At 43.6% G+C, this 13937-nt stretch overlaps 1 protein-coding gene across 1 annotated transcript; it reads right to left on the bottom strand.

Moving 5' to 3' along the window:
- Positions 1 to 5915: 5915 nt before the first annotated feature.
- Positions 5916 to 8744, bottom strand: LOC134498615 (olfactory receptor 52D1-like). The gene is made up of 2 exons (XM_063304773.1): positions 8561 to 8744; positions 5916 to 6883 (listed from the first exon to the last, which is right to left on the bottom strand). Exons 1-2 carry the CDS (start codon positions 8742 to 8744, stop codon positions 5916 to 5918), a joined length of 1152 nt encoding a protein of 383 aa, XP_063160843.1.
- Positions 8745 to 13937: the final 5193 nt, after the last annotated feature.

Raw genomic sequence — 13937 nt, 5'->3', positions numbered from 1 at the left:
AAGACCAGCATCTCTCCACTTTCTCAGCTTAACGAACTGCTCTCCTTCCCAAGCCAGACTCACTGTGGGCCAAGAATGCAAAGAACCTCAAGGGAAAGAGTACCCAGAATGGAGCTCTTGGGGAGTAGCATTATAAAGGTTGCGGAAGGCAATCACCTGATCTGGGGTGGGATGCTGGGGAGATGCTGAAAACGGCACAGGAATGCCAACTGCAGTGTGCTCAGGAAAGAGTCTCAATACTGTCTGGAGCATTCTGCATTGGCCAAAGCCATCTGTGAGGTGGATGCACTCCTCAACAACCATTTGGGGACATGCAACATGCTCTATGACAAAAGCGAGACGGCCACCTTGCCCATCCAAGTCTCTTCCCCCTGGAGGACCCCCATCTCCCTGAGACCATCTTTGATGGAGCACCACTGACCAGTCTTGAATGATGGCATTTGGGGGAGCATTCAGAGGGGAGCTGGCCTTTTGGGGCTTTCTCTTGGCTTTTCAGGGTTGGTGGTTAATCTCTTCTGAGCCAAAGCCACAGCTGGATTTTATTTATTTATTTATTATTCAAATTTAGTTACCGCCCATCTCCCCCAAAAGAGGGACTCTGGGTGGTTTCTCAGCAAAGACCATATAGATGGTAAAAAATGGCCACACTCCTCCACCTTGTGCTATCAGCCAGATTGTTTGAAAAAGTAGCAGTAGCAAAAATAACAACTTCTTTTATAATGTTATTATGGGAAACTCTTTTAAGAAGAGGAAAGGATAAAATACATGTAATAGGATTAATGAAATAATGCAACTTCTTAATGTGAAAGAGAAGGAAAAGAAAAATCTGGAAAAGTTTTCATGTTTGCAATAAAAGGAAAGAATGTCTTGCAGAAACGGAGATTCAAACGCAGATTCAGCAGTTATATTATACCTCCCCCCACTTTATTTTGTGGAAGAGGAATCAAGTGCAGCCCTGTGCGTGGTTTGCATGAAGAAAGCCCATTGATGGGATGGAGCTGACTCTGAAGCAAAGAACTGAGGAATGAATGCAGTGATTAGAGAAACAACGTTGTGCAACTTTGGGGCTCTGTCCCAGGGACCTCTGTGACTCTGTGGGTGTGTCTGTGTGTGTGTAAGAAAAGTCAAGGGAGCAGGCATGCTGGCACAGTTGAAGCCTTGCCCCTTTTTATGTGTGTTGCGTTGCATGCGTGATGTATTTTAAAAGGGGAAGTTTCAACTGTTACTGTTCAGCCACCACCAAGCAGAAGGAGGCCTCTGTAGCTGCCGTGATCCAAAGTCCCTTTGAGCCTCCAGTCTCCTGTGTCTGGACATGGTCTCACCGCCTGACCCCTCACGTGCAAAGCCCCAGACATGAGTGAGCAGAGGGTTGTTTGTGGTGGACATCAGTGCCGGGCATTGCAATGGGGGTGGCGTGCAGAGTGAGATTAGCGGCTTTACGGCCCACTCTCCGGAGGCCAAGCCCCGCCACCTCTTCCGTCCCTTCCGCCGCCTCCTCTGGCTGAGCCACCTGCTCGAGGCTACTCTGGGACCAGAGGAAAGATCTGGGAGATGAAGGACTCACGGAATCTGGCACCACTGGAGAATCTGTCATTACCCCCCCCCCCCCGGCTTGCCCAGAGATGACAACTCTCGCCCAAGGGATCTCTTTGGAGATCTGTCCCTGCGAGTAACTAGAGGTTTACCCTCCTGTCAGCAACAATTGATAACTGGGGTGTCTGAGAGCCCCCCGAAAGGAAGGCACCCATGTCCCAAAGACGGGCCCACTTCGGGCTTTCCGAGCCGGGGCCCTCTGAGATGGTTGTGCAAACATCTGTGAACTCATCCTGAAGGGTTGTGGTCCTTGGCCACGTTTGAGGAATGAGCTGCCCTCCAGAGGCTTTGCACGTTGCCCTCCGGCCATTCGGGGGATGGGCGGGTCTGCGTTGCGAGCTCAGCCATGTTTTTTGTTTTGTGATTGCTTATACAGTATTGATGTATTGGCTGTAAGCTGCCCAGAGGTGGTTTTAAGGTGAGCAGCTATATCAATGCTATCAATCAATCAATCAATCAGACAGTAGGGAAGACATGGAGAGCATTCTTCCCAAGCCCTTTGCTAGTGGCCACCGTGTGATTGTGTGTCTCTTTGGGCTGGAAAGCTCCAGGCAAGAGGCATCTGCTCCACTCAAATGTGGTGGGGGGGCTTGGAAGAGAACATGGAACTGCTGCCCCCCCCAGCCAGGTCCAGCCGTTTCACACTTGGTCTTTCTGTAGCCAGCTTCTCCCCCCACCCCGACTTTTGGTCCTGCTGTGCTCAGGTTTTGGGGAGTTATCCTAGTGGAGCAATGGAAGGATGGATGGGCCTTGGGCCTCCTTATATCATTATCTTCAAACATTCCGAAATGGGAATTGGAAAGAGGAAAAGCACCCCGGGACTCCTCTCCCTGGTTAAGGATGGAGTTTGAATGTGTGGAGACCAGCCCCCACACCAGGCCAGACAAGACCCCCCGGCCCCCCAATTCTGGAAGGCTAGCAGGGTGGGTTTGGGGGCACAAGTCGCTCTTCTTGGGCACTGCGAGGGAGCCCAGCCATCACCCCTGTTCGACAGGAGAGACGCCCCTCTCACCATCTGGGTGGGATTCAGCTGCAGGGAAGCACAGCTGGAGAGATGCAAACTGCAAGGAGCAAGTTTGTTTATTCACAGGTGAGCTAAAAACATTCCTGTGCAGCCTTTATTTTGCTCAAGGTCATCCCCAAAAGAGCCCTACATTATGGAAGTTCTGGAATTAAGGGATGCAATTCCTACAGCTCTCCCGGTGCTCTCCAGTCCAGGAGGACACTGCCTTGACAAAAGAGGCGGAGGGCCGCTCTTCCCAGCTGCTCCCTGCCACCCCCCGGGGAGGACCCTCTTCTACCCCATCCTCCCTGGAGCAGCATTTCTCAGACCTTCCAGCTCCATGAGACAGAGACGGTCAAGCAAGAGAGAGCAGGCTCAGCAGAGGGCAATGGATCTCCTACGTTCAGTATGTTCTGAAGCATGCAGCATCTGAAGCGCTTCTCTTCTTGCTCATCATCATTGTCATCGTCATCATCATCACCACAACCCATGAGAAGCTCATTTTGTAGAGAGATCGGAATGGTATATATTTTTTTCTGCCAGGAAATTTAGGTGCAGAAAAGTTACTATGGTAACAAATCACTTGGCAGGATGAGAAGGTCTGACTTAATTGTCCTCAGGTTGGGGTGTGGAAAGGATGACCAAATAAGCAAAAGCTGCTGTTTGGGGAACTTGCCTTTGGGAACTTGCCTGGACTTGCTACCAGAAGGTTTCAGTTTCTGTTTTGCAGCCTCTCTTCCAGCCCAGCAGCTCATTTTGCTCTGCATGTGTGCATGAACTTGTAAATATGTTTATGTAAAAAGCTTTTGTGCCTATCCAGGGCTCTGGATATGGAAACTGCTTATGTTTTGTGCTTTCTTTAAATACATTTATTTTTATAGAAATGCCTGGTGTGTTTTTTCTGATCTCTCGGGCCAAACGCTTTTCAGCACTCTGCAACCATATCTTGGGCACTGATGGAAATTATTTGAGCTGGGATCTTTTCTACCTTTCCCTACTGTATTCTATATTCTATATTCTTTCTTGTCTTCTGCATTCTTTGTTGGGGAATAGATATATTCTACACAAGTATTAGTTATTATTTTATTTTCTTTCACCTTTTGGCTTTCAACTGCCAGGTAGTTTCTCACCCTCATCCAACCCTCAGTCTGCATAATCAGGACTTGAATTCTCATTGAACCAGCTCCCTCCTGCTCAAGTACTTTAGCAGGTGCATGTCCTGCCTGGCTCAACTACAGAGCAGAAAGGGAGGAGGCCGCCATTCCAACTATCCCTGAGGAATTTGGCACGGTAGAGGCTTTCTCTGGGGAAGAGTGGCTGATGGTGCCATGGTGAAAAGGTTCTCCCCAGGGGGGTGCAGTACGAATTGTGCATGGAAGGGCTTAGAGACACCAACCTGAGGGAGCCAGAGGGGCCAACCAATGACATCCCAGGCCCGGGAGCGTTTGTGTGCATGGCCCTTCACACTCCCATTGCCTTTTCTTTGTACAGGGGTTTCCCAGTTACTCTCACAATGGCAAACATGTGCCTGAGGTCATTCAAAGGAAAATCAGAGGGGGAGGAGTTGCCATGGACAACTAATGTGACATTTCTCCATGCCAAAAGGCTCACTGCTGAAACTGCTTTGTGCTGAAGGAGGACCTTCTTCTCTCTTTTTTTTTAAACAACTTTATTATATTTTCAAAATATAGATAGAAAGATAAAAAAGACTGAAAAAAGAAACTAAGAGAAAAACTAAAAAGGTGCAGAAATAAATAGAAAAGAATTCATAAAGAGTGACTTCCAACTTTCTAAAGCAAAGATGTACATAAAAAGATACATCAATCTCTTACTCCAATTTTAACTATAATAAACATTATTTCTATAGTCCATTTCAATTTACTGAACAACATTCCCAACTATCACAATTTCCCCCCACTTAAAAACATAAAAAATCCCTCAAGCACAGTTTTTCACCAAAAACAAATTTAAACTAAATATTATCCCTCATCCCTATAATTAATTTAGTCCTCTCTGCCAACTGTAACTAACAAAAAATAACACAAATAGTTCTTATTGCTAACCTATGTAAAAAAAACTACCTTTCTTAATGTAGTAACAAGGATATTAAGTAGTAACAAGTGAGTGTGACATCTTGAAAAAAGCATTCACCTTAACCATTAAAAAGTCATCCTAACAAAACTATTTAAAATTTATCCCACCTCAAAATAAACCAAAAGAATTACATATCTTAACTTTATAGAAAGAACGTTCCCCATTTGCTCCTCCATCTTTTCCTCAGCCCATCTTAAGCAGCCCAAGTTTTCTTCTGGGACCTTCCAACATTTTAAACCAAACCCTTTTTCTTCAAATTCCAATGGATCAATCTTTTCCAGTTCTCTTTTTAACTCCAAATCTCTAATCCCCATCTTCTTTAAGAAATCAGCTTTGTCCTTTGTGTATTTAACATCCAGTTTTTCCAACTGTTGGGTAACTTTAGTATCCACATTTATTGAGAGATGTCTGTTCAAAAATTGAGTAACTTTGAGACAGAACTCATCAAAAAATCAATCTAATGTCTTCCATATCTCCCCACAGTAATCTGTAGCACTCTCTAGTGACCCAGAAAAATACGCTCCATTCACAAAGTGAAAGTTATTTTGCAAACAAATAAAGAAAGTAACCAATGACTAATGGAAATAGATCAATCAGCATAGTAAAAAGTAATAAAGAAACTCCCCACAGGAATGAAGAAAGAGAAAGGACAGGTTTCAACTCTGCACACACAGATTCATCAAAAAATATTCCCTAATACTTAACTTATTTTTTAAAAAATGAAAACAACTATCTTCACTTTCAACTTTACGATATATAAAAAAGACAAATTTCCAGATTAAAAATCCAAAAAATAATGAAAATCTCCAAGAGGTTCAGCTTCTCTTATCTGTAAAAAGCCTCACTTAATTAGCAAATAAACACAAACATAAAGTGTCTTAGAAATGGGATGGTTGGATCTAGAGTCCATTTTTTGGCTTTCACACAGTCTTGAACAGGATGACAGCCCCACCACCCAGCTGTCCCAGTCACAGACTGATCACAGGAACTCTGCTCCATGAACTCCCCATGAGGAACGGCTGTCTGCAGAATGGGTGGGGTGATTCCTAGGATTCTCCTTACCTCGGGAGAATTCTTCAGGCTGCAGGTATCCCACTTGCACCTAGAAAGAACTGTGCCGTCAGCTCTGCTTCAAAAACAGGAACCAATAAATCTGCCATTTCCCACTGGAAGTCAAAGAAAGACCTTCTTCTCAAAGCCCTCAACTTTATACCTGAGAGCAGGTCTAACCCCACTTATTAGGTCTGGAGGGCCTTTTTCCAAGATGCAAAGTCCACTGCAGCCACTCACGGATCTCCTTTGTCTTGATGCCATAGACAATAGGGTTCAGCATGGAGGGAACCATCAAGTAGATGTTGGCCAGGAAGATGTGAACACTGTGGGGGATGTTATGCCCAAAGCGATGGGTGAGGAAGGAGAACAGTCCAGGTGTGTAGAGAATGATGATGACACCTACATGGGCCCCACAAGTGCCCAGGGCTTTGTGACGAGCCTCCCATGAAGGTAGCTGGAATACAGCTTGTAAGATCAGTCCATAGGAGATGAAGATGAAGGTCAGGTCTACACCAACAATGAGCAGGGACAGGATCAGCCCATAGAGATTGTTGGGAGTAGTGTTCCCACATGCTAGTTTTACTAGAGCCATATGCTCACAGTAAGTATGAGAGATGCGTCGGGAGTGACAAAATGGCAGCCTCTGGACAAGGAAGGGGAAGGGCAAGACGATAACAAAGGCTCGGATAAAAATGGCTGCTCCAAACTTGATCACAGTCTTGGGTGTTACCAGAATTGTGTAGTTAAGTGGGTCGCAGATGGCCACGTATCGGTCATATGCCATGGCGGTGAGCGTCCCCGATTCCACAGCACAGAGGGCGTGGACCATGAACATCTGCACCAGGCAGGCAAGAAAGGTGATCTCTTGGGCACTGGTGAGGAAGATGCCCAGCATCTTGGGAAGGACACAGGTGGGCATGGCCATGTCGGTTAGTGCCAGGATGGAGAGGAAGAGGTACATGGGCTGGTGCAGGCTGGACTCTGTCCAGATGACCCAGAGCAGTGTGGCGTTGCCCAAGAGAGCCAAGGCGTAGATGAAGCAGAAGGGAATGGAGAGCCAGGCCTGGACCTTCTCTAGTCCTGGAAGGCCCAGGAGGAAGAAGGAGGTGGAAGAGGCCTGGCCACTGAGGTTGGAAGGAACTAATCAAAGGAAAAGGGAAAGCAGTTGTCAGAAAGAGTCTGTTCCTTGAGGATATTAAGGCCACCCCCTCTGCACATCAAAGTGAGACATTTTTGGTATAAAGTGGGAGAAGGCCTCAGCCTCTAGCTTGTCCACTTCAGATGTTGGCAGGCAGACTTAAATTCTGTGCATTCTCTCTGGAACCCACTCCTAGCAAACCATCTTCTGAAAAGCATCTTTAATGCTGCCAAAACGCATGGATTTAGGTCACATCCTTTGGCTCCTTTTCAGTTGTGTGACAAACAGGAAGAATGAAGCCCTCTGAGGAAAATGTTTAATCTCACCCCATATCTTTTGGGTTCTATTAAAGACTTTTCATAATTTAACAGGAACCCTAAATATATCATAGATTTTGTTTAGGCCTGAAGGCCTATGGCAACAACGCAGAACTTGGTTTGCACCTTGTACACATCCAGTCTGCCTCCTGGCTGCCAATGTGCTGTTAATGCGGTTCAGTTTTCAGGAGTGTACAGAATCAATCCTGGCGCTGAGACTTTTTACCCCCACCCATTGCATTCAACATCAGGCTGATGTGTTGGGAGATTCTGGAACAGCAGCAGGAAATGCTAATTGGATTGTGCATAGCTAACTGTAGTGGTGGCCACTCATTCAGACCAATGGGCCAAGAAAAGTATGGAGGGTTGGGCTATCGGTAGCTGCCCGTTCCCTACCTCCTGAATCCTGGGCAGCTTCCCCAAAAAGTACCACCTGCTGGGGAGCAACAACAGAGGAGGGCAGTCACCTTTCTGGATGGACCTGGTTGGCCACCATCTGACACAGAAGGACTGGTGGAGCCCTGGCCTTCTCATGCTCATCGCCTTCTTATTTATGAATGGTGAACCTGAAGTTCTTCCTTTCCAGCCACCAAGTTCTTGCTTCTTAGCAGAAGCTCAACCCTTGACCAAGCAACCCTCCAAGGGAAAATAGGAGCATTTTCACAGCTCCCTCAATTGTGGCTCTTTCCCCAAATCTGTGTTCCGGTTACTACTCACCCTGCATTTTTCAACTCTCTCTCTCTTTCTCTCTCTTGTTCTGGTCTGTAAGTAAGAAGAGAAGTTCAAGATGAGAAAAACTCCACTGTAGTGCCAAGCAGGACCTGGTTTCAGGTGGAACCTTCAGGGACACTTTTCTGGGACATGAAAGCTTTCTGAAAGGTTTCATGGAGAACATTGTGGCCTGTTCCTCCTTAGAATTCTCAAGAAGATGCTGAAGGTTTGTGGTTTGTGGTTTGAAAATGATGATCAGATAATTTGGTCATCAGGGTTTTTCCAGGTGAAACACATTTACCCCCTTCCATCTTTCCTCACAGAACTTTCCCTCCAGACCCATCACTCTGATTAATTAAAGCTACATGGTGTTTTGGCCAGTGACAAAAGCTCCTCTCCCTCCTTCCCTCCCTCCCTCCCTCCCTTCCTTCCTTCCTTCCTTCCATTCCTGTTTCCCTCTCCTCTCCTCTCCTCTCCTCTCTGCAAGCACATCTGATGTAAGCCCAGCCCTGAGGGGAAGCAAGCACTATGGACGGTGGGCCGGGCCATACTCACACACCGGCCTCTTCTATCCCCTGGGCTGGTCCTGCATCTGCCGGAAGACGCTGCGCATCTGTGGCGAGGCAGAGCCAGGAGGAGGAGATCCGTCACCTTGGCTTTTATCGGCCTGGAGGAGGAGGAACTCCCATCCGAGCAAGGCCAAAGGAGACAAGGGTTCCCCGAAGGGCTTCAGCTGCAACTTTGCCTGCCTCCTCTCGCACACTGGCACGTGCACACCCAGAAGCAGAGGAGTGGGCTGCTTAGTGGTGTTCTCAGTTACCGTGAAACTCAGCATCGGGCTGCAGCTGGTCTCGGGAACAGAAGTAACGTTGATTGGAGGAATTAAATACAGAAATGATTGTAGTGGCTGTTTTGTTTGGTGGTGTGTATGTGGTGCTTAGGAGTAGTCCTGGGAGGTGTTTCCTTTCTATCCTGTTGTGGCCAATCTACCAAGCAGCAAGTGAATTGGGGGTGGGGGGGATATTCAGAGGGGGGCTGTCATTTTGGGGCCTCCTCCCGGCTTTCAGGGTTGGTGATTAATTTCCTCTAAGCCAAAGCAAGATTGGCCGCAGCTGGATTTTCTCAGTAAAGACCAAGTCAAGGGAGCAGGCGTGATTGCACAATTGAAGTCTTGCCCCTTTTTAAGTGTGTTGCATCATATGCATGATGTGTTTTAAAAGGGAAAGGTTTCAATATGCAGGCTGACTGCCATCTTGACTCTTTTGACCCCTCAGGCCTCCCTGCCTTTGGAGGCTATTACACTTTAGACATCACCAAGCAGAAGTAGGCCCATGTAGCTGCTGTGATCCAACGTCTCTTTGGGCCTCCGGTCTCCTCTGCCTGAACACACTTTCGTTGACACATTCTCATAGCTTGACCTGTTAAGGAGCCTGGAAGGAAAAATTGGTGGGGAATGGCTGTAGGCACCGTGTTTGTTTGGCTTGGAGAAGAGAAGACCTCAGGGGGGCGGGATTGCCACCTTCAAGTATCCGACGGCCTGTCATGTAGGAGATGGGGCAGAATTGTTCAGAGTCATTCCAGAGAATAGATTGAACAGAATAGATGGTTGAAATGGTTTATGGAATGTATAGGTTCTGAATGGTCATCAAGAAGAGTTTCTTAAGGGTGGTCGGCCATTGACCAGGTGGCCTTGGGAACTGGGGGGCTGACTTTTGCTGAGGGTGCTTGAACGGAGACCAGGAATATGGGAACAGGGAAGACAAGAAAAGGGAGAGGTGGATGTGAAACTCCTGAGTTGACTCTACTCCAAAAAAGAAGATGTAAAGGAGTGTCGAGGATTTTTCCAGAAACTGACTAACAGGCCTGGTACTGCTGGCCTGGTTGAGAATGGATGGATCCAGGAGATTCTCGTCTCATGAGGCAAAGACCCCTCTAGAGTGGCAGAACGTTTAAGAGCCATATTAAAGGGGGAGATGGATGAAATGTTGAAATGTGGAATCATAGAGCCATCACACAGTGAGTGGCTGTCTCCCATTGTATTAGCTCCTGAACCTAAGGGTGATATACGATTCTGTGCGGACGTGAGGCAGATCAGTAAAACAGCCAAACTTGATAGCTACCCTACGACTCATATAGATGATTTGGAAGATCACCGAAGGGGAGCTAAATGCGTGTCAATGTTAGATCTCACAAAAGGGCACTGGCAGATTCCGTTAGAGACAGAATCAAGGGAGAAGACAGCTTTCACAACACCACAGGCTTTGTTTCAGATCACCAAAACGCCATTTTGTCTGCATGGAGCTCCTGCCACCTTCCAAATGTTAACGGACCGAATCTTACCTGGGTGAGGAACGTGGTGTGAGGCTTACTTGATGACATCATTGTCTATAGTCAAAGCTGGGAAGACCACGTGAAGCATTTGGGAAAAGTGGCAGCATGTCTCCAGAAGGCTGGTCTTACAGTCAGTCCAACAAAATGTCATCTGAGCTGCAAAGAAATCAAATATTTAGGTATCCTGGTAGGGAATGGAGAGGTGAACTCAGATGGAAAGAAGATATTGGCTCTGAAGGGAGTCAAGGCTCCAAAAACAAAGAAGGAAGTTAAATCCTCCTTGGGACTGGTGGGATATTACAAGTGGTTTATTTCCCAATTTGCTACCCATGTTTGACTTAATACAGAGTTGAGTGTTGCCTTAAAAACTCAGGCACCCTGCGTGGCGTGGACCTGAAGACCTATTCCCTGATTGTGGGAGCGAAAACCATTTTACCTTTGTAACACAAATCACAAAGTCATTCAGGCAAAGCAAAAGCATTTATTAAGGGGTGCCAAGTCCTTTTTTAGGGTACAGAGACAAATGATACATAGATTCGGTATATGTCATACATCATAAAGCAAATAATCAAAAATAAAAGACATCGATTACATATGAGAATTGAATAGTAGAAAACCCTGATTCTAGATAACATTCCACAAGGGGCCAATTTACAGGTCTCATCACTCCCTTTCCCAGCCAGGTTTGTATCTTTTAAAACTTGCAAGAGTATTCGAGGACTTTTATTTATTCATTCATTCATTCATTCATTCATTCAAATTTTGCCCCCACCGATCTCCCCCCAAAAGAGGGACTCTGGGCAGTTTAAGCACAGCTAAAAAGTTAAGAACAATAAAACCATAAGTAATGCTTAAAATATAAATATAAATACAGAACATACGTATAGAATAAAAAATAAAATCCAAATGACAGTAAAAGGTCTAATTTAGATCTTACGGGTTTCCGGTGAAGAAGTCTGGTGGCTGGTTGAGCCTTGTAACAGCTCGGAAAAATTGATGCCTACCACGCGGAGGTTGGGAGTTCTGCGGAGTCGGAGAGAGACGGGCAGACCTCCTAGGCAGCGCGAGGAAAGGAGCGCTGCCGGCGAAAGACTCCAGCGGCTTCGGAGCGGCAGGTGAAGGCTTTGCTTTCTATTTTAATGTTTCACTTTCACCGCAACAACAAAGCAGCCAGGCAGCCTGGAGGCACATCGGTAGAACCCGCGTGAGTAGCCTAGTCATCTAGGCAATTCTGCAGCCCCCTTCACCTCTAGTAAAAGAAACAACAACTTTTGACTGCAAAAGTGAAAAGAAGAAACTTTCTAAGCAGAGGGGGGGAAAAAAAACCTTTCTATACTTTGGAGACCAAAAAACTTTACTGCCAGTCCTCACTCAAAAGGAACAGAATTAATTAATTTATTTATTTATAATGCCATATTGGACTATATTGCAGATGTTTATAAGATTATCTTAAATTGTATGCTCTGTATGTTTGGATATAAATATTATACACTGCTTTATATAGATAAATATAACATTAGGTGTAGTGATTAAGATAGGTAAATAAAGATTTTCATAAGGACAAAATGAACACAAGGAGACAGAACAGAAGAGGCTCAGAAACCGGGCAAGGAGAATGGTTGAAAGCTATGTTTGATTTTACGCAAAAAACAATTCAAAATATTACTCAAAATTTAACGCAACTATTAGAGGAGAAAATAGATGGCTTTGAAAAAAGGTTAGATCATAAGTTAGAGACTATGGACAAAAGAATAAAAGCAGACATTCAAGAGGTAAGAGAAAGAGTGGAGAAATTAGAAGTAGAAAATGGTATAGAATTAGACCGATTAACTGTGTGAGAGTTAAAAGAAAAAGAACATTGTGTCAGACTTAGAGGCGTACCTGAAAAAAAAGAGGCAGAAATAAAAGAAATAGTGGTTCAAATGCTTGCAAGTTTCATTGAATGGGAGGAAGAAAGGCTAGAAGAAGATATAGAAAAGATATTCAGAGTCAATTCGAAATATGCAAAAATTAATCGGAAACCAAGAGATATAATAATTGAATTCGCAAGGAAGAAGACCAAAGATTTGATAATACAGGCCTCCTGGGGGGAAAAAATTAATATTGAAGGAGAGGAGATTATGATATTGAAAGATATACCACTGAGAATACTAAAAAAAAAGAAGAGATTATTTCTTTCTTACTGGAGTCCTTAAACGAAATAAAATCCCCTTTAGGTGGGAAACACTGGAAGGAGTGAATGTCACATTCCAACAACAAAGATATAAATTAAATACTATTTTTAAGGCTCAGGAATTTCTCAGAAAATATAAAGAAGATTTAGAATCAGAAACAGATAGAAGGGAAAGGCCAAAAACTAAAGAAAGTAAAGTGAAACGTTTAAATACAGAGGAACAAAGAGCAGAGGAACTAGCCTCAAGTTCTAAAGAATTTGCAATACTCCTTTCCAATGAGTGAATTAAAATGCCTTTCCTGGAATATAAATGGAGCCAACACCCCAGCTAAAAGGAAAAAAGTTTTTCACTATCTATACAAATTAAAACAAGATATAATATGTCTTCAAGAAACTCAAACTGCGAAAAAAGATAGTAAATATCTGGTAAATAACAAATTAGGAAATGAATTTATAGCAGCAAATGAAAAAAAAATGGAATTGCAATATATGTAAAATCCCATCTAAATCCTAAATTAATGTTGATAAAAATGGGAGATATTTAATAATAGAATTAGAATTACAAAACTCCAAAGCAATACTGGTTGGAGTATATGCCCCTAATGATAATCAGAATAAATTCTATCAAAATTTATTAAATGAACTTTCCGAATTATCTTATAATAATTGGATTATGATGGGAGATTGGAACGGAGTTACCTTACCAATTATTGACAGAAAATCTGAACAACAAATTTTAAAAAATCAAGGAAAATTGCCCCAATCTTTTTTTGATATGTCAGAAAATTTGGCTATTGTAGATGCCTGGAGATATAAAAATGGTACGGCCAGAGATTATACATTTTATTCAGACAGATTCAAATCGTTCTCCAGGATCGATATGATATGGGTATCTAAAAATTTGGCAAATACAATTTTAAATGTATCAATTCTTCCCCAATCCTTCTCAGACCATAATCCAGTTCAACTGGCTATAAAACTCCACCCAAAAAGTTATAGGTGGAGATTAAATGAAACTTTGTTGAGAAATAAAGAACTTGTAGAAGATTGCCAATAGAAATTGAAAGAATTCTTTGAATGGAATTTAAATAATGAAGTGAGTATTGGGACAGTATGGGATACTAGCAAGGCATATATGAGAGGATATTTTATGTATTTAAATAGTTGCCTAAAGAGGAAAACACAACAAAAAATTCAAACAGTTCTTGACCAAATTAAGATAAAAGAAAAAAATCTTCAAATAAGACCATCAGATGAAGGTATAAACCATCCAATAAAAATTTTACAGCAGCAATTAAAAATACTTACAACAGATGAAATTGAAAGAAAATTGAGGTATATTAAACAAAGAAACTTTGAATATGCTAATAAACCTGGAAAATGGCTAGCATATAAATTAAGAAAAGGAAAGGAAAAAAAAATATTACTAAAATTTGAGAAAATGGGAAAGAATTAGTTGACAATGAAAAAATTAAAAAGGCATTTCATAATTTCTTTACAAATTTATATAAGAAACAAGAAATT

Source organism: Candoia aspera, chromosome 5 (genome assembly GCF_035149785.1).
Source record: "Candoia aspera isolate rCanAsp1 chromosome 5, rCanAsp1.hap2, whole genome shotgun sequence".
Classification (NCBI taxonomy): domain Eukaryota; kingdom Metazoa; phylum Chordata; class Lepidosauria; order Squamata; family Boidae; genus Candoia; species Candoia aspera.
The sequence above is the reverse complement of the archived record's forward strand: the minus strand, read 5'-3'. Positions and strand labels throughout refer to the sequence as shown.

Excerpts from the sequence above, each read along its gene's own strand:
- LOC134498615 (XM_063304773.1), bottom strand. The coding sequence starts at position 8,744 with ATGCTGAGTTTCACGGTAACTGAGAACACCACTAAGCAGCCCACTCCT. Across the intron at positions 6,884-8,560 it reads CCAGGCCGATAAAAGCCAAG|TTCCTTCCAACCTCAGTGGC; the intron begins GTGACGGATCTC and ends TCCTTTGATTAG.